This window comes from Apteryx mantelli, chromosome 1 (assembly GCF_036417845.1).
Source record: "Apteryx mantelli isolate bAptMan1 chromosome 1, bAptMan1.hap1, whole genome shotgun sequence".
In the NCBI taxonomy this organism is placed as follows: Eukaryota; Metazoa; Chordata; class Aves; order Apterygiformes; family Apterygidae; genus Apteryx; species Apteryx mantelli.
In genome coordinates this window covers 70,246,351-70,266,810 of record NC_089978.1, presented here as the reverse complement: position 1 = coordinate 70,266,810, position 20,460 = coordinate 70,246,351, and the positions used below count along the sequence as shown (strand labels likewise).

General features: G+C 39.2%; 1 protein-coding gene across 7 annotated transcripts in view; it reads left to right on the top strand.

Annotated features, from left to right (window-relative positions):
• Positions 1–12,274, top strand: part of TSGA10 (testis specific 10) — a 31,599-nt gene extending 19,325 nt beyond the window's left edge. For 4 of the 7 annotated variants that reach the window (XM_067294486.1, XM_067294472.1, XM_013954176.2 and 1 more), the window contains 5 exons: positions 338–547; positions 2,796–2,998; positions 3,342–3,446; positions 8,479–8,613; positions 10,336–12,274. In XM_067294486.1, coding sequence (XP_067150587.1) covers positions 338–547; positions 2,796–2,998; positions 3,342–3,446; positions 8,479–8,613; positions 10,336–10,360 — 678 coding nt within the window. In that variant the 3' untranslated portion in view covers positions 10,361–12,274. The remainder of the gene's footprint in view (positions 1–337; positions 548–2,795; positions 2,999–3,341; positions 3,447–8,478; positions 8,614–10,335) is intronic. The other 3 variants (XM_067294502.1, XM_067294480.1, XM_067294492.1) reach the window with 2 other exon arrangements.
• The last annotated feature ends 8,186 nt before the right edge of the window (positions 12,275–20,460 follow it).

Below are 20,460 nucleotides of genomic sequence, written 5' to 3'. Positions count from 1 at the left end.
TTTTATTGTTAGAATAAGAGGGTCTATTCTGAAACTAAAAAGGGGGCCAAAGGCGGGAATTTAGAACCTTATTAGCTCTGCAGAGAGAGCAGAATCCTAGGAAGGGAGATGAAAATGTCGGAAGCTGATTTTGCCGTCAGAAGCAAGAATTCTTGTTTTCTAGTTATTTTATATGTGGGAGTTATTTAAAGAAATAATTTTAAAGTTTAATTCAGAATAATTACTGCTGTCTTTTCAAATTCACCACAGATGTATAGAGGTTTTTTTAGGATATTGGAAACAGTTTTATATTTTCTTTGCAGTACAATTTTAATTATCTGGCAATGCTTTATTATAGAATTTAACAACAGAAAAAGCATACAAGTCTCAGATTTCTACCTTAAACAAATCTCTTCTGAAAATGGAAGGAGAGCTTCAAAACTTACAGCGGGAGAAAGTCTCTATACTTGCAGATCTCACATCTACACGAGAACTTTGTATTAAATTGGATACAGGCAAAGAACTATTAAACCAGCAGTTAACTTCCAGAGTGGAGGAAGTAGAAAGGGTATGTGAAATATATTCTAAAAACAATTTTATATTAAAGTTGTACTTAAGGGATCTAAAACTACTTCAGGATCTAAAGTAATCAAAGAAACCCCTATTGATCTATAGTATTTTAATTTTTTTTAAAGTACTTATTCCTCGGAGGGTGGATACTGTATACTATCTGAAGAACTGACTGCTTTGAGAGGTTTCACTTTGAACACTCAAAATTCAGGACTTAAAGTTACTGGTTGTTTTCTTAAAATATGTCATAGTTTTTAGATCCAGTCACTTTTATCAGTAAGAAGAATAGCTGGAGTAGTTTGTTAGCAAAGCTTGACATGCTTGACTGCTGTTGGAAGTAAGTAACAATATGTCCTTAACAGTCTCTCCTTAAGTTCACTTGAAAATCAGTTTCTGTTGACCTTGATATTTATAAAAACTATAAAATTAATGTTTGATAGGCAAACTTCTTAAAAATCAAGGCAGATAAACTTGGAAAAATTTTTCATACTCTGTCAGATTTTTCAGATCTTTTCAGTATGATTCTATCACTGCACTGTTTCTTCTCTGCTTCAGCTCAGATAAGATAATTTTTTATTCCTTTACAAGCTTCTAGCATTCCATTATGCTGTTTTTGTGTGTTATGGATAAACTTGCTGCTTGGCAGTTGGTTGATAGGGAAGATTTGCAGGATATGACATTTGTCTGAAGCTGCCATGAGATCTGATTTGACTGTGAGACTTCCTGGGTCCCTCTGTGAGATCACCAGGGAAGGGGCCTCCTGAGGATGGGGGAGAGAAGCAACAGTTTCAGGAGAGAAAAATACAGAAAATGCAAAGGGAGAGCTTGGAGAAAGTTCTGAAGCTGGGAAATTTTCACTAGTGTTTTCCTACCTTTCGACTGGTAGTCTTTCACCAGCCATGTAAAACCTTCAGTTAGGGCTCTTAGTTTACATATTATGCCATTGCAGAGATCTGCATGACCAGAATTTCTTTTGCAGCATATGCATATTTAGAAGTGGAAATTAAACCTAATGCCAAATAATATTGTTCTTTCAGTATTTCTAGTGCTGTTTGTTTTAACTTATGCTATCTCCAGTTTTCAGTATTCTTTTGTCCTGACGTACAAAATCAGAGTATCAACACTTTCTAGGCCAGGGATGTTTGATTGACAGTTAATGGAAAATGACTAGGGACTAGGGAAATCTTTTGTTTTTTATTTGGTAAAACCAAATAATTGGGAGGCTGCTTTGGAAAGTGAAAGATGCTTTTTCTTCTGCTGGCCTGTGATCTGAGTTCTCAGTGTCTTCCTGTTTTGGACACACAAATGGTTGTTATTCTTTGAATATTCTGAGGAGTGTGCTGGAGACTTGGAGTATTTGTTAAGGTGTCTCAGTTTATAGATTTATCACAATCTTTGGGTAAGCAGTATCATGCTTAATGCAAGCTAGCTTTAGGTAAAATACAAATAAAAGTGTTTGCAATATCCAAAATGACTCGGACACAATAGAATTCATAGGTGAAAAAATGAAGGAAAAAAGGCATATGGTTTACTTAGGCTAAGATTAAATCAGACAGGCTTCTGTTTCTTTGTCCAGTTGACTTGATACAGATTTTCTTGACATGCTGTCTCAGATTCTTTTTCTTTGTTTCTGTACCTTATGTGCATCTATACGAAAGAATCCCTTTTTCAGTGGAACATACTAGGTTTTATACGTATTCTTCTTTTTTAGGTCCCCCAAGAAATATGGTTGTTTAATCTTTTGTTATGGAATGTATTCACTTTTCCTTCTCACTAGATTTTTTTTTTTGATGCTCCTTTAAGTAAAATAAATGTAATATTACCCTGTTGGAGATACAGATATTGGTTTGTTAGATCAGGTGTCATCTCCTCTAAGCAACTGGTTAATCAACAATTTCTTGCATCAACAAAATGTAAAACTTCCCTCTTCCTCTCTGATAATTCCATCTGTGTTTTTCATATAAAGAGTCTGTGTCTATTGATTCTTGTATTTCATAGCAGTTTGTGGCTGCTTGTATTGAGTATGTTTATGGTCATATCTCTATATGACCATATATATGAGAGAGATTAGACAAATTAATAAAGCTGACAGCGGATTTTGCCTGAGGTCAAATATAACAGTGATCAACCATCGTGGAGCGAGAACGAGTTTGGGTCATCGATCCCAGCCTTTTTTTAAAGGTACCATGACAGATGGCTGGTAGGCTTAATAGGCATACATTTAAAAATTTAAAATTTTTGTTTAGCTGCAGAGTGATTGTGAGTCATCACATTCTGAAATAGAGCTCCTCAGGAAACAACTGACAAATGAAAGAGCATCTATGAAAAACCTGGAATCTTTGCTTGTGTCCAGTCGAGAGAAAGAATTGCAATCACAGATAGCAGAGCAAGAAAGAGACTCTGAAATTCAGCTTCTCAAGGAACAGCTTGCTTTAGCAGAAAATGAACTGTGAGTAAATGACCAATAGAATATTGAAGCTTTTTGAGCTGTAGTGGATTTTTTTTCTTTCTTCCAGTATATGTATACACATAGATTGCTTATATCTAGTTGCATTTGCAACTGGCCGGAGTATCTTGGTTACCTTAATAGCAGAAGATGCTGAAAATCTTCTTCTGATTCCTCAACTATACCCTAAAAGGCTTTTCCTTGTAGAGTTATATTTTATCGCACAAAATGCTTTTAACATCATTTGCATGCATGGTATAGCTGCCCTTTTAATTTTGGATAGTTTTGTTTGGTAACATAGTTGGAGGTTTATAATTGCTATCTAATTGAATTATGGACTTTACAGTGCTGTGCAAAGTCGAGATTTTACTCAGCTCAGAAATACAACAGTTCAGCTAGAGTCAGAACTCGATATCACCAAAAGACAGCTGGGAACTGAGCGCTTTGAAAGGCAAGTATATGCTTTTCTATTACGCTTCCTGCATCTAATTTGGATGAAATGCAATATTAGTATTAAGACTTAGACTATTTAAAAGGATAAACGGCAAAATTTGGTTTTGTTCTGTTGCACATCCTCTGTATGCTCGGATGATACTCATTTCACTGAACTTAAGCTGTGTAATCATTATGCACGCTGTCTAAACTAGTTGTCTAGGTTCCCTTTATATAGGGATGAGATAGTGAGATAAACTGCCTTCTGGAAGTGTCTAATTTAGGATGGGTTGAATCACTGTCTGTCTGTCTTCATTGATTTACAGTGAGAGTCTAGGTGACTAGTTGGTTAAACAAGTAATGTATAGATGACTATTTCTGCAATATGAATACTACCCTTCAACTACACCTGTAGTAGTGAACTAAACCAGGTAGAGCACTGGTTTGAGGGGTATGCACTTGTCCGTACAGTTCGTTAGTATACACTCTGGAACAGTTTTAGTCTGTGTCAACCACCATTCTCACGGGTACTGTTTGGGGCACAGTCGGTGCTAGGAATGGTTTCCAGATGGCAGTATGAACAAAGTCACCTTTTTTTTTTTTTTTTGGGGGGGGGGGAGCGGGCAGGGAGTTTAACAATATATACAAGCTGTTTTTATACAATTAGGCCACAGAGCCAGAAAACAGTCCCTGGCCTGCTTTATTAATTAGTTTATCTATGTAGTCTCGGTGTCTTAAATAGTTCCTTAACTGTGAAACAGGAATAACAGGATTTCTCTACCTCGCAGATGTATCAAGGGTAAAAATATTAAAGTGACTGGCATTATATTGGGTATGTAAAAGATGGCTAAAAGAAGCAGGCTGATGTGATTACAGCACAGTTTAGAGAATCAGGAATTCTCTTTAATTGTATTAAATTACTTTGTTGATGCTCTGTTCTCTCATAAGCAAAGATGAAAGTTTTGAAGGGGGACCTCTACACCTGAGGTCAAGCCTTTTAAAGATTAATTCCTTAAATATTACAGTATGTTTTAATTTCAAATGGCGTCCTACTTTACCTTGAAGTCATGGCAAAGCTTGCTAAACTTTTGGGTTAGATTTGCAAGTCAGTTTAAAAGTGACATCATTTGTACTTTTTCAGCTGCATAAAGTAGGCCAGATTATATGCTATAACAAGAGCACCTTTGTTTTGAAAGAAATGTAATCTTCAGGCTGTTGTTTCTCTACTCCTGCTTTGTGAGTACATCCATCTTATGGTGTACAGGTGCTCCTGGGTAGGGACTGTAAATGTTTCTTCTTCAAATGTTCATTGACAAAAAGTTGAAACAGTCCTCATATTTAATCCCTTCGCCTAGTTAGGGATACTTGGTTACTAGTGTGGCTGTTTATAGTTGCAGTAACGTTAATATTTAGTTTACAATCTGTTGGCAAATCAAGTATTAGAGTAAGACTGTACTGGCACACAGACTCATTCTGAGACCAGATCCCCAGTTTTCGTTCCTGAAAAGAATTACTCCTCTCCTTCAAGAGAATTACAAGCATAAGTACCTGAACTGTTTTGGAAAGAACAATGTTAGGTTCTCTTATGCAGTCTCTAAATCAGTTTACAGAATCACAGAATAGTTGAGGTTGGAAGGGACCTCTGGAAATCATCCAGTCCAACCCCCCCCACTCAAGCAGGGTCAGCTAGAGCAGGTTGCCAAGTCCATGTCAAATGGGGTTTTGAATGTTATCAAGGATGGGGACTCCACAACCTCTCTGGGCAACCTGTTCCAGTGTTAAACCACCCTCCCAGTGAAGAAGTGTTTTCTTCTGTTCAAGTGGAACTTCCCATGTTTCAGTTTGTGCCCATTGCCTCTCATCCTGTCACTGGGCACCACTGAGAAGACTCTTCTTGACACCCTCCCATCACATAGTTATACACATTGATGAGATCCCCCTGAGCCTTCTCTTCTCCAGGCTGAACAGTCCCAGCTCTCTCAGCCTCTCCTTGTATGACAGATATTCCAGTCTCTTAATCATCTTTGTGGCCCTTCACACTCACTCCAGTATGTCCATGTCTTTTTTTGTACTGGGGAGCTCAGAAATGGACCCAACACCCCAGCTATGGCCTCATCAAGGCTGAGAGGGGAAGGATCATTTTCCTTGACCTGCTGGCAACACTCTTCCTGATGCAGCCCAGGAAACCATTGGCCTTTGCCATGAGGGTGCATTTTGGCTCTTGATCCACTTGTCCACCAGGACCACCAGGTCCTTCTCTGCAAGGCTGCTTTCCAGCTGATTGGCCCCTAGCATGTACTTGTGCGAGGGGTTCTTCCTCCCCAGGTGCAGGACTTTTCTATTCCCTTTGCTGAACCTCATGAGGTTTCTCTCTGCCCAGTTCTCCAGCTTGTCAAGGTCCTTCTGCATGGCAGCACAGCCCTCTCAGCCACTCCTCCCCATTTTGTAATGTCTGCAATACAGTTGCACAAGCAGTATGCAGAAATCCTAGATAGTGCAGACTGAAATGTACCTCAGATAAAAATCTGACATTAGATTTAGCTGTCTCTGAAAGCCTAAAGATTTGGGTTTGGCTTTTTCATAAAATCAAAACAGTGTCCCCTCAATATCCCACAAGGTTACAAAAAATCTGTTTCTTTTTATTTTTCTTGCTTTACAAGAGCAGGTATAAATCTCTTTTGCTATCATGGAAAGGGAGTAAAGCTCCAAATTGGCTTCTTACAGCCGATCTTTCTTTCTAGTACTGGTAAAGTGAAAACTAGAAAATTAGCCAGAGAGCAGAAAAGTACTATCATTACAGTCAGTATTGTGATAGTATACAATGAAGCAGCAGACATGACTGCTTTTTTGTCTTCAATTTAAAGAAGCATGTAGATGATATCCCTGTCCTAACACTGTCTCCTCTAGCTGTATTGATTTACTGCTGTCTTGGTGCCAAATGGAATAAGACCTGAAATTAGGAAGTGGTGGGTAGCTGCTGGTGCTGTCGGATCTAGAATGAGCACCAACATGGTGATATGAGGATACTTGATCCTTCTGTCCTGGTGCTTCCTTGCCGGTCAGGGAAAGCACCTTCCCATCCCTCCCATCTTCCTGATTGCGGAAGCACATTTGGCGCATGTGGAAACAATGGGTTTGGTGTATTGTCCTGCTCTGGCTGTGGTGACCAAGCACAGGGCTGGCTAACAGGTGCCCCCAGGTAGTCTCGCTCACACAATTTGCCTACCTTATTATTCCCTTTTCTCTTTCTTGACCCTCCTTTCTGTTGTCCTTGTACCTCCCTTTCTCTGCCTCAGTCTCCTCCCAAATAAACAACCTCCCCCTAATCACTTTTCCCTGTTGGGCACAGTTTTGCTACATCCATACATGAATTTGGTATTTCTGATACCGTTACCCCAGTGATACCAGCTTTATGTGGTATTACTGATGCAGTTACCTAGGTACTGCTGGCCTTGTAAGACTCCATGCCCCAAGAGTTCCCTCCAGTTCCCTCTGTGAGATTTGGCCATTTCTTGCCTAACTCTTCCTTAACCACATGTGAAACCCAGCCATCTCTCATGGTGCTGTGACTTTTGTCAGCTTCTCACACTGTTATCTCTCATATACAGCAATTTCTCATGTCGTGTCCAATAGTTTTCTATGTCCTGTTCAGTTAGTTTAACCTCACACCAAGGCCTAGTTGAGGCTCTAATCATTCAGTTGCATCCCTAAAATTCCCCCACTTAAAGATAGTATCAGAAGGAGCTGCACCACTTTGTCTGTGTCCCACAGATCCTGTACAGGCCTCCCGTACTGCACCTTCCTTACTTGGGCTGAACATTTAGGGATGGAAGCCTGACTCTCCTGGGTGTTTCCTGTACAGGGTACAAATAGGTGCAGTCTGACTTCCTGCCATTGCCAGCACCGTCTTGACCATTAAAGACAATACAGCACGTGCACAGTAAGGCTCTTAAGAGCAATAGTGGCCCCTGAGAGTAACAGTCAATGTAGACAAGTCACCTCGCCGGGCACGAGGTTGTGGGATGTTGGTAGCTAGGTGGGAGACTGTTATCCTCTGACTGGTGCTTGCTGCTGGTGCTTGTAGATTCAGATCTCTGAGGTGGTGCTGGATCTGATCCCTGTCCTCCAGGTTTTGTAGTCCACTTCAGTGGCTGACCCCATAGTCAGTCTGTGATAATGGCTAAGTCACCAGAGTCCATTTCAGTTCAATACCATAACCGCAGTCCATGTTATATAGTCATTTGAAAGGTCTTGGGCAGCTGAGAGCCTGATTTTTCCAGCTCAGGTTGATGCTACCCTCCCAACACACCCATTCATTTAGAGTGAACCATTGCTCAGGTTTTACTGGAATTATACACTGAAATTCAGGGGTTGTTGCAGCCAGTCTTCCTAGTAGTTTCCCAGTCCAACCAAACCTACCTTCTCATTTAAACCGTTGGCAGCCAGAAACCAGGATCCAACGTGAGTATGCGCCTCCCAAATTTCCCAGTATATTACCCAGTCCCACATGCTTCCCCTCCTTACACCTAGATGCAGGAGTTATGTTTGGACCAATATTCACCCCCACTCCTTACAGTCAAAATGAGCAGAATCACATTTTACCATGTTCCCATTGGAGAGTCCAGGAGCTCTGGAACATCCATCTGCCTCAGGGTACTTTAGGTAGGCTTTGCTGCTGGCCTCGCTAGCCCAAACTGCATCAGACTACCACAAACAACAACACCTTTACATTAATGTCATTGCTGATTTCCGGGATTTACCTTGCAGATGTATGAATAACCTTAGATGTAGTTTCTTCATCCCTGGATATGTTTGCAATTTCTAGAGCTTAATCTGCAGCCAGCATGGCTAGCTTTCTGTCTTCTAGGGAAAATAGAGATAATGGATACTTAGAGGAAAATCTGGACAGGAGTAATACAGAAAGAGTCACTATAAGCATCCCATCTCTTAAAAATAAAAAATGACCCCAAAAAATGATGATAGTGATTATGAGATCATTTTGATCATTTTTGTAAAATGCTTAGCCTCACACTAAAATAATTTTGATTTAGGGAACGTGCTGTACAGGAGCTTCGACTCCAGAATCTTACAACCTCATATCAGTTAAGCTCCACATTAAGAACATCATCACCTGAACGTTGCCACCATCAATCTCCTGATTGGTCTCTGGACCGGTCCCTAGAAGGGTAAGTAGTTCAACAGTTCAGTTCTTAACACAGAAGAAAAACAGAAGGATGAACTCTGATATTTCCTGTTGAAATGTTGAATGAACGCCATGAAGTTACATTGCTTCAAAAAAGTTAAAAAGATTCAGAACCACAATCTTTTCATGATATTCCTTGTTTTTTATTTTATTCATCTGTATCAGAGTTATGTAGTTAATAGCAACTACGTGCACTGGAACTGCTGTAGCCATAACAGCTTCTAACAATAACTATAATAGTGCCACATAAAATTCCAACTTGACTTACTACCTTTTTGTCCAATTTTAGGTATAAATATTTAGATCACTGCTACAGAAAAAATCATAGCTATCCAGCCTTTCTTCTTATAGTAATTTTCAAAATATTTTTTACTCCAAATATGTGTGTACCTATCAGCATGTTTTTACTGGAAACATAAATGTATTCTATACATCATCAAACACATGTAACCCTGAGGATGAACAAGCCCAACAGTTTTCCTTTTCACAGACAGTGAAATGGAGCCTCTGCAATATGCAACTACTCCCCTGGCAGTTTCAATCTTATCTTGGTTTCATATTAGTTATCTGATGCTTGTTGTGGCTTTTTTTTTTTTTTTTGTAAATTGATGGCAACACACATTAAAAATAATTGCAAGTTGAGAGGGGAAAAAATTCTCAATTCATGACTTCCAGGAAATCTTTCTGCTTATGAGATGATGATGTCTTCCAAGATGAATTTCATTAATACTCTGCTGAGATTTTTACTTTTGGCACTTCATTCATCTTTGTTATCAAAGGCTTCTCTAAGTACGTAGGTCCTATGAGTGCAGCGCAAGTCTCCTTGGGTCAGTAACTGAGACCAGGATGAGAGAGATAAACCAGTGTAAAATAAGTGGCCTGGTAGAATGAGTAAGCGGGAAAATACTGAATGCAAATATTTGATGGGTGTAATCATGAGCAGAACAGCAGAATTACTTAAGGTGGTTCAGAGAGATGTTAGGAGTTAATGAAGCACATTCTAGCTGTAAGTTCCTGTTGGATTTAAAGCAGAATGATATTAGAAATAGACCTCTAGGAGGTGCAATCCCATCTATCAGTTGATTGAAGATAACTTGTTGCATATAACTTGACTGAAGGTAACTTAAGGAAAGATACTGTAAAAATAACTATGTATTCATAGAGAGGCTTCTTCAACAGTTAATGTCTGATTCTGCAGTACATGAAGTACACCAGGAGAGCAGTGCTGGCGTCACCATTGATGCTCTGCCTCCTGTACAGTGTTTTGGTCTTGTTTTACCAGAGGGACCGTGATGGGAGATGAGTCAACAGTTACCTTTTTATTTTATCAAGATTGTGATAATCAGAAATAAATTTGACAGTAACTTTTTCTTATTCTCCCATCTTTCTTTTTGTCTTTACTGCACAAGACTCCATGTTTCACTACAGTGAAAAGCATGTGCCTTGTACTTTGTTTTGCAGACCTGGTAAGAAAGACCTTTTCTATCTGATTTTCATAAGTAATAGTAATCCAGAGGTGGTCTTCCACTTCAAAGAGCATTATAGCACTTTTGTGCAATAAAATCTAATCCTACAAAGCATCTAGACTGACTGTTGAAGTGTCTAGGAAGCCTGCTCAGAGTGCTTTGATAATCAAAACTTTAAATTGTATTTCTGTATTCACTGAATGTGAAACAAATTGAATTTCCTGTTTTTTTTTCCCTAGGGAGTCTTCGTTCAAAGACTTTTAATGTTATATTCATGATGGCCTGTGAAGACTCTACATATCATCTGGAGAGTTAGAGTTCAAATATAATTCTGGGCTTATCATTTTTTCCCTTTTGAATGCTACATTTCGTTAAATATATTTCATGACTTCTTGAACAATTTTTCAGACTCTGCTAATGTTGTTCAGTGGAAAGAAATCTGTCTAGATAACTTTCTCTTCCTCCCAGCCCTGCTCAATCTTGTATTATTGTGGAATATGGCCCATCTCAGTTAACAGGAAAAAAATGCAAGTTCCATCAACTGTACTGATAGTGTGTGACTGTTCCATTATTAAAAATGTATTGATGTAACTGGAATAAAAGAATGGATATAACAATATCAGGGAAAAGAAGTGTCTATATCCAGATGTTACGATCTGAATGTATTTCTGCTGGACTATGTGAGGATTATGCTTGAGAGAAGGTGCATTGCTGTCTCAAGGTAGGCAGGAATTATTTTTTTTTCTTCAAACCTCTCATACTTCTCAATTTGGCCAAAATAGGATACTAAAGCCAGGAGATATCACAGTGTTTTGATATCCATCTGTCGTATGTTATGATATGGTATGTTTTCGTGTGTTTCCAGTATACATATGTTTGAGAGGTATTCAGCTTCTAAGAATTTTATTACAACTTTTTTACAACAATTTATTTTTATTTACAACAATTTTATTACAACTACACTAACTTTCTACTTAAAGGGTTTTTTAATATGAAAGAGTACTATTTGTATGGTGATAAATACTGACATTTTAACTTGCTCGGATTTTCTGCTCTTTAGGTCATAATATTTGTCAATGTTATACATTTTTGCACTTTAAATGCAGGAGAGGATGTAGCATTCTCTCCTGCTGTAAATCATCTGGGAAGTCTCTTCTTCTGTATTTGGAAATAGAGAAATAATTTCTGTTTCATTCAGTACATTATTCACTTTTTTTCTCTTTCCTTTTTTTTTTTTTTTAATAGATTCATTGTTCTTGCTATCTTTGTAAAAACTTTTCCAAAAGATCTCTTAAGTTTGTCTTTGAAGGCAAGGGCAGGTTGGTCATGATAATGGTTTGAACCAACATCTTGCATATGTTGCATACACGTTCTGTTTGTGATAACCTGACTACTAAACATTCAGATTCATATCTCAAATAATGATTGAAGACAGCATAACCTATATGAATGCTCCTTACCTCCTTTTAAAACCCACTGATGTGAGCTATAGATATGATTCTATGTTGCTTTTAGGAACAGGTTGCTTTAAAAAGCCCTTAAAGGTATTTTGATAAATAAGGTCCCCTCCAAAATTATAGCATATAAATGTATACTTGTAACAAATTCTAGGACTAGCCTTCCACAACAACATCATCACTGCAATTTCGCAGTAGTGGCAACCTCACATCTGACCTAATGTGAAGTCAGTAAATGAAGAAAAGATGGAAGAAGAATTAACTGAATTTTCTTCAGTTTGTAAGTAATATATTTCAGTTTAAGAAAAAACTACTTGTTCACATCTTGCCAATGTAGTAATAGCCTAAGAGGATTTGAACAGTGTTTGTTCATTGCGAATTGCACATGTTACTCTCTTAAGAGTGTATTCTAAAAACCTTAAGACCATTGCTGAATATGAAACTTTTCTTCCTCCTTTAAGTAGAAAATAGATAATGAGCCCAAACAGCATATTTATAGTTCTCTATTTCTGATTGGAGGCCCTCTAATTTTTAATAACATACCTTATATTTTTTCCTAAAACAGGAAGTACTATTGAATATGTCCAAATTGAAATGTATTATAGTATTTTGCCATGGTATCTATTTCCTCATAATGTGGGTTACTGGTGGTAGGGTACTTTTTTTGTTGTTGCTTTATTACAGTTTTTTGTTTGGAAATAAACATATACAATCCCCATCATTCATGTTTGCATTTGTGATGCTTATTGACAACTCTAAATAATACTATACTTAGAAACTTGATTTTTATACGTTTTTTAAATTAACTCATATTTATTCACAGTAATATTTGTTATATATCCAAACCTAAAAATGTGACTTGTGATTTTATTGTGAAATAAGAGCATATTAAACTAATTTTCAGCTATTTTGTGATGACCTAAAATGATCTGCTTTGCATAACAAAGAATGCTATAATATTTTAAAAAGCATTCATGCTTTTTTTCAGCAATATTTTTGTAACTTTTAGCCACTGGTTATGGATTTGTTTCAACCGATTCTGCTAACCCAAAGCAGTGGAGACTGTATCACCATTAACCAATAGAAAGTATTTTACTTGAACGTAACTAGTTTACAGGATTTGTAGAAGAACACAGTGCCTCTGGTATCCTCCCTCTTTTTCTTCATCCTAGAAGAAATAGGAGCTACTATTTATATAGAACAATATCTACACTACTGGTGGAGATATAGCTCTACCAATGAGGAAGAATTCATTATGTATTTCTAGGTAAAACTGTTTCAGTGCATTTCTAACGATCTATGCAAGCAGCCTTTCAACAGCATTTGGAACTGTGTATCTGTGCAATTTATCCTGCTGTTTCCACTCAAAAAAACCCTTTTTTTCTTTCAGTCACTAATAAAGCTTGATCTTTAGAAACATATAATCAGTTAAAATTCTGCTGCCAGTGTTAAGGCAAACATTTTTAGCCTCTGACCAGAAAAAATATGCATGCTGTGGGGTGGCTTTGGTAGTGCTAGAGCTGAGATTTTATTTGTTCCTGTTTCTTCTGAGACTGACTAAACCAGTCCAGATATTAATGCAGCAGTGGCTATCACTGTAGAGTTTAGAGTATTAGAAAACCACGTGGCTATCAGCATCAGAGTTGCTTTAGCAGCTTTCTTTTGTATATTTTATCTGACTTTCAGATTACCACATCTGAAATGATAAAATGCATCTAAAGCTAATATATAAGGAATGTTTAACCTATCAGTTCACACTAGTTCCTCTTTCCATACTTCTTAGTGATTTCAGTATGACTGAAGTATATGAATAGTTTTGCACAAGGAATATATGTTGTTTTGCTGATACAGACTGGAACATCGGTGAAGTGTAATCTCTTAATAAGAGAAGCAGGAGTTTGTTCAATGCATCTTGCACTCTTTTTCCGAATAATCTTTCCTCTGATTCACTGGACCTTCACATTCATTTCCAGAAGAGGGAGTGTATGAAATGAAAATGAATGAATTATAGCTGTTGTGGTATTAACATATGTAGTTACCTGAACGTGTGGAAAGATAGAAAGATATTTCACAATTGGTTTTAAGTTTTGGACACGTTCCAAACAAAAGAAAAAAACCTTGATAAGATGGACAAAATGTTTATGCGACTTGGCTTGACTAGATTGAAACATACATCCTCTTTTCATGACAGGGATCAGATTTTTTATTAATAAATTTTGAAGAAAAAGTTTGTTTATAACTGAAACATTATGTATAAGACAGCCTGAAATAATGTTTCCTTCCAGTGGACTTTTTGACCTGACTTTCTAGTGATTTTTCCCAAGGTTCTCCCACACTTTCTCCTCCATTTTACTCTCATTAAAATCCATGAGGCAATTTCATCATTTATTTCAGTAGACACAGAAGTCCAAGCTTACTTTTAAGTTTTCTAACATGTATGTCTCATCTATATTATTTTCAGAGTTTTTTTTTTTTTTTCCTGAGGTGGGGAAAGAACATTTTTTATCTTGAATGCAGCCTACACCCAGGCAATTATGTAGAGTACACAAAGCAAAAGACTTTGTTGCCAGAGCGGCAGTGCAATTTAGCAGCTTCTCAGATTTGCTTTCTGTCTGTTCCTCTGCTGCCAGATGAGTGACAACTGAGATCCACAGAAGGCAGCAAAATAAACAGAACAGAAAACGAATAGAAGCAGTAAGAGTTTTTGGCATCACTGTTATTCTCTATTCTGTGGTAATTTTGTACTTGTTAATTAATTCAGGTTGCACAGGAACAAATCTAACGTTAAGATACTACCATTTTTACATTTTTGTTATAATTACTAGAAAGTAGCCTTTCACTCTTGCCGGGTGCTTGGTATTTTATTATGCTATTTATGGTACTGTTCTTTAATTTTACATTTCCAACCGGCACACTAACTAGGACAAAGGTATAACTTTCCTACACATACATCTTTTTTAAAAATTACCTTTGTCAGAAGAGCATCCACATTTTAAAAACAATGCTACTTAGAAATAAACTCTATAATTTAATTTGTTTTCTGAGCTGTAGTGACTGCTCTAGAAATAATGTTGAAATGATTGTCACATTTTAAGACTGAATGTGCACCTGTTTTTCACTTCTGCTCCCCTTATTGCTGCCATAAGAAATATAAAGCAAGCTCTATGGCGTTGTCCCTTCAAAAACTTAATCTGGTGAAATTTTTTTCTTCTTTCCCTAATTTGGTAAAATTCAAATCCTTTAATTGCTGGACTTCCTTCCTGTCAACTTTTACCTGACAAGTTCAGCAGTTTTTCTAAGTATAAACTAGGTTGTGAGGGCTGGACAAAAATGTTCTGGCCTTCACTAATGCCCCAATGCCCTTTCTTTACTACCGGATTGAAACGAGGTGATGACAGACTATAGGCTTATACAGCATCTGAGCCATCTGAGTTTCCCGTTGGCAGGAGCACTCTGTAACACACTTTTGTGTTTTTTTAATTATTAAATAAATGGCACCCAAGTATCTTCTAAAACTTTTCTGACACAATGAATGTATTGCTTTATACTGCCATGCCAGATTTGTACTTCGAGATCCTTCATCCAAGCAATTCTTAAGGATTCTGGTTGCTGCCAGGAAGGGGAATGAAAGGATATAAATATGTAGTGACTTGAGTTGCAGTCTAGATAACTTTGCATAGCTTAGAGTTAAGGGGAACGTATTCTGTTTTACCTTGAACCTATTAAATTTGATAGGGAAGACACTGAGAGGCAATGTTGTGTGACACGTGTTCTCATTTCAGGCAACACCATGCAAAACTGCTGTCCTTGGAGCCACTGACTGACTTTACACCAGGGAGACCTTTTGTGGGCATAAAAAGCTGCAACAGCCCGCTTACGGCCCCGGCTGCGGGCGCCGCCAGCCCTGCCTCGCCTTTGGCCCCGCGGGGGCGGGCAGGCGGGTCCTGCGCTGCAGGTGGCGGCTGCGCCCGCCGGGCCGGGCCGGGCGGGGAGGGGCGAGGCGAGGCGAGGCGAGGGAGGCAGGCTGCGAGCAGGTGCCTGCAGCGGCGGCGGCTCGGATGGGCCGGTGCCGCCTGACTCACTCGCCGCCGCTCCGCGGGCGCTGCCAGCCGCGGGCAGCGCGCTGCTGCCGGGGCAGCGGGCTGCGCGGCGGCGGAGGGCGCCGGCCTCGCTCCGCGCACGGGCCGCAGGTGAGTGGAGGGAGCGCGGCTTCCCGCGGCGGGACGGCCCCGCCGGGGGGGCGGCCTCCCCCCCCGGCACCGGCGGGAGGCTCGTTACCCTCGGAGGGAGGCGGGGAAACTCGCCGCAAAGTAGCGTCGGCGCCCGAAGAGGGACGCGGCCGGGGGCGGCCGCCCTCCAAGGCGTTTTTCTTCAGGGGCCGGTGTTGGCAGTGGGAGAGGGAGGCAGAGCTGGGGGCTGCGGCTCGGGCGGCAGCGCCGGCCACCTGCGGGGGGCCCCCCTCAGCCCGCCCGCCCGCCGGGGTCCCCCCTCAGCCCGCCCGCCCGCCGGGGTCCCCCGCTCCTGCCCGAGCCCGCTGGGATCCCGCTGGGATCCCGCAGCCCGGCGGCGCGGAGGGCGAGGGCAGCGCCCCACTGCGGCGCCCCGCCGCTTGCGAGCGCCCGGGCCTTGGCGCGAGCTCGCGGCGCGCGGCCGTTGCGGCCGTTGGCGCCGCGCCGGCAGCGCCGTCGCAGCGTGTCCCGCGTCGCCTGCGAGAGGAAGGGCGGTGTGTGTGTGGCCGCGAGGCTCGCGACAGTCCGCACCAGCGTCAGTTCAGTGTGCGAAATGCCAGCTGGCGGGGAAGGAGCTTTTATTTCCTCCTCTCTGTGTGTTTGTGGCCTAAAGGCTTACCTGAACCCGGGTTTTCCAGAGATTACGGTGCAGAGAGATGCTTGCTCTGAATTAAAATAGACGTTTAATCTATGTGTGGAAGAAACATTATTGCGAGACATAGGCACTGTTTTACGCATACGCAAAGGACTTCATAGGAATTTACATTTTGAAGTTTATCAAAGGTGAATATACTTGAGGTTAACTAAGCTTACACTTTCTTCAGCTTAACATAGCTTCAAAATCTAGCATTTAGTTTAATGATGTGTTTTCTTGTACCGAGAGGCTGTGGTTTTCCCTCTCGTGTTTCTCAAACTTTTCATAAGAACTACTTCATACTAACTGATCTTTTAAGATAACTATCTCATGGCCTGAAGTTATCCTTAAACATGGTGATTTCTTCTCTTCAATACATTATGGGCATGAGTTCTGCCATTTCACTAGTCAAATTATTTTTCTCATTATTATATTAGTTTATATAAACAACCTTCCAATGAAGTATGTGTATTGAATTTTAATTGGTCTTTTTATGTTGCTGCTTACAAATCTTAAGTTATTGTATAGGAATCTCCAAAACTTTATAAGAGGGCAATAAAATTTATCTCAATTGTGAATACATCATCCTGCTGGTTTTGCCATAGAACAAACAGAAAAAAATTATTATACATATATTTCATATCAATATAAACACATTAAATACTTGCGTATTTCACACTAATTGTAAGTTACATTTTTTTTCTGTAACTCATTTCATTGTATTTAATTTGCATAGTACCATGAATGTCTTAGGCTTTACATAAATACAAATAATAATAAAATTAAAGCAATATAAATATCAATTAGAAGCATGCAGTGGACTGTATATTACATCATTTGTCCAAAAGTAATTTGTTATTTCAGGTTGACACACACAAGATCTTCCAGAAGTTTTTCCTCTTCTACTATTTTCCATTATAAATCTAACATATCATAATTAACTTTCATAAATATTTCTTCAGCTGGGACTCATGTTCTCTACTCCAGTGCATTGTATTCTCCTGTATTTGTCATCATTAAAAAGCTCATTTGCTTTATCGCTCATGTATCATTGGCCTCCAAAAATAGTAACCATGCATCAAAGCTTGTTTGATTCTGATACAAGGCCATGCGTCGCTTTTGCATTGCAGTAATTTCTCTTCCTTGTATCACCGTGCCAATAACAGTGGGGCACCAGTCCTTCCACATGCAACATGATATGGATTGTTTTTATGTAAATTTTAAGTGGAAGCAAGCTCTCATCAGCAGTTTCTACAGGGCAAAGATTAGATTACAGAAGGAAAAAAATGTGACATTATTACTGGTGCTTGCTTTCAAGCTCTTTAATCATTGAAAGAAGGCAGTTTTGTGATATGAGTTGGTTTATCTTCATAGGAAAGGGAGCAGGTGCATTTAGCTTTATGTGGTGATGAAGCAGGCATTTCTTTGGTTGTAGTGATGGGTAATTAATTTGTTTATAAATAGACATCAGAGTTTATAGACAGTAGACAGTCTTGTTTGTTTTCATAATGACCTTATGAATTTTACTTTTAATGTGTTTTTAATTAAGAATATTTTCTTTAGCATTAAGTATGCTTACAGATATATAGAGTCTGATTCTTCTCTTGAAAAAATGTAACCTCACTGGCTGCAGTAGAGTTACTTATAATTTAATGAACAGAGATATGAGTGCCTCATCTGCCAGTGAGTGCTCCAGAGAAAAGAGGCTCTGCTCACATGCAGCCTATAGCATTATGACACCCCATGCTGTCCCTTCCTGCAGGACATTATCAGCCATGTATTAAGTGTTACTTGGTTGGCAGACACAGTTTTTATAATCGTGGTGGAAGAGTATCAAAGAGGAAAAAAGAAAGAGCTCCGTAATAGCAGAGACTGGGCACTGAACTATTACCAAAGAACTAAAAATATGATTAAATTGTGGAAATGTCTCAGGCAAATGTTTATTGCAGTAACAAAGCTGCATTTCAGATTCAGCAGGACTAGAGTGAATTCATCAATGTCTAACAACACAGACAAATTCTCCCTGTGTTTTTGTGAAGATTTAATAAATGGGCTTTGCCTCATGTGGCATCCAGTTGTTCCATCCTTGGTTTCAGATGTGCTATGCCAGCACAGCCAGTCTCTAAATGGGGCACTATAACCAAACCATGTTGCAGATTGAGACCCTGCAGAGCACTTGCCGTGCAGAAAGCGAAGGTGTCTCCTAAGTCTGTTTTTATTTATGCTCTTTTGTCCAGCGTCCTGTGCAGCTGGAGAGCATCAGTTCTCTTGCCCTCTGAGGCTTCGCCTCTTAACAGCAAGGGCTGGGTTTGACTCATTCAAGGTAATATATATCTGCCAATGCAAAACTCATTTATATTTGTGTTTTCAGATGTCTAGAAGTGCCTTTCTGGGACTATAGGCGCTGATGAATTGAATGTGTTTGTTTTGTATCAAACCAGAGTATTAAAAGGGTGTTATCTGAACATGGAACTCTTTGTTGGAAAGCAGTAGAACAAAGCTTGTACGTTCCAGGATTGTTACACACTTATGTAGAAAAACTACTTCCGTTCACAACTTTGCATACTCTGAAATAGGGTTAACAATCACAGGAGAGAAGAAATTTAATCATAAACCACTAAAATATGGTGTGCCCAAGGTATTAAATATACAGTCTTCTCTTACTGAGAGATTTAAGGTTCTGTATTATTGAAGAGAAAATAGAGGCTATGCAAAGGGGTCAGGGAAGGAGACCATTTAGTTATGCATTTTGTTGTAGTAAAATATCCGTTCAGAGATAAAATTGTCCCTTAAGGAAGATGGCTTTGTTTGTACTCTGACATTTGTGTGGATTGCTACTCACCTCAAGTCAGCAGAACTCCCTTAGAATTATTTTTCTCTTTCCTTTAGCTTTGGGTTTGATAAGGTTGGGTCTTCTCAGTTTACCTTTTTGGATCAGCTGATACTTGCACAACTCCTTCCTCACGCTCCCTAATACCTTCTCAGTGCTGTACTGGAGCCTCTTTCCCACTCCATCACCCCACGTGATGAAGGCTAAGCTACGATTTGCTCATCAAATGAATGTGATATCATACAGTCAGTAATAGATCTCTCAAATTCAGTAGGAAATTTGATTACCATTTTGCAGGTAGATGTTCTGAATTCTCCAACAGTGCAGTGTAGAAGGCTCGGGGGGCCTTGGCTGCTCTGAAATACATTTAAAATGGAAGGTTTTAAAATTAAATATAAAAGTGAATGATGCAATCAGTACAGTAATTCTGGTGTACTTTAGTTCATCAGAATTTTGAGTGTAAAGTGCCTGCGTTAGTTTTATGAATTGTAACCTGGGAAGCTAAAAATCTTAGCAGTTCAAAAAAGAAGCAATTGGGTCTCTTGACACCTGGGGAAATATGGACAGCAGTTTGGGAGCATAACGTAAATGTATTAGATATTTTCTGCTGAAGCAACTAGCAGTGCAGTTTTTAACAAAGCTGAGATTTAAATAATCATTGTTTTGATTTGAAGGGTAATAATTTATTGTGTTCACACCTCTTGCAAGTCTTGCTAAACTTGGTGCCTATACTCTGTATAGCCTCAGCTGAGACCAGTATAGTTCCTCTTGGCCGTAATGGCTTTATCCAGTAGTGCTTGTAGGCATTTAACTAACAGAAATATGTCTTAGAACCCTTTAAACAGCAGGTGGTGTATCTACCTTTGTAGAGCATATTTAAAATGCAACTTGTAAGCAAGTTTCTCGGTATGTATTTGAAGTGGCTTAAATTCTGTCAATTTTTGAAATGATTCAAGAGGAAATTTAAATTGATGACTTGGAGATATATGAATCAAAACAGGTGTAAGAAAGACAGTAGGATTTTTTCAGCTGTTTGTCACCATTAACTCTTAGTGACCTTGAAAGAGTCTTTTAAAGAGTATTTACTTAAGGCATACAGGTTTTTAGCCTATTTGTTGATGTTTAAAGAGAATGAGATAGAACTATTTCTTCGATATTTCTTCCATTCAGCTTGTTTCTCTCAAAATTCTCAAGCTCATGGTTCTCCTTGCTTT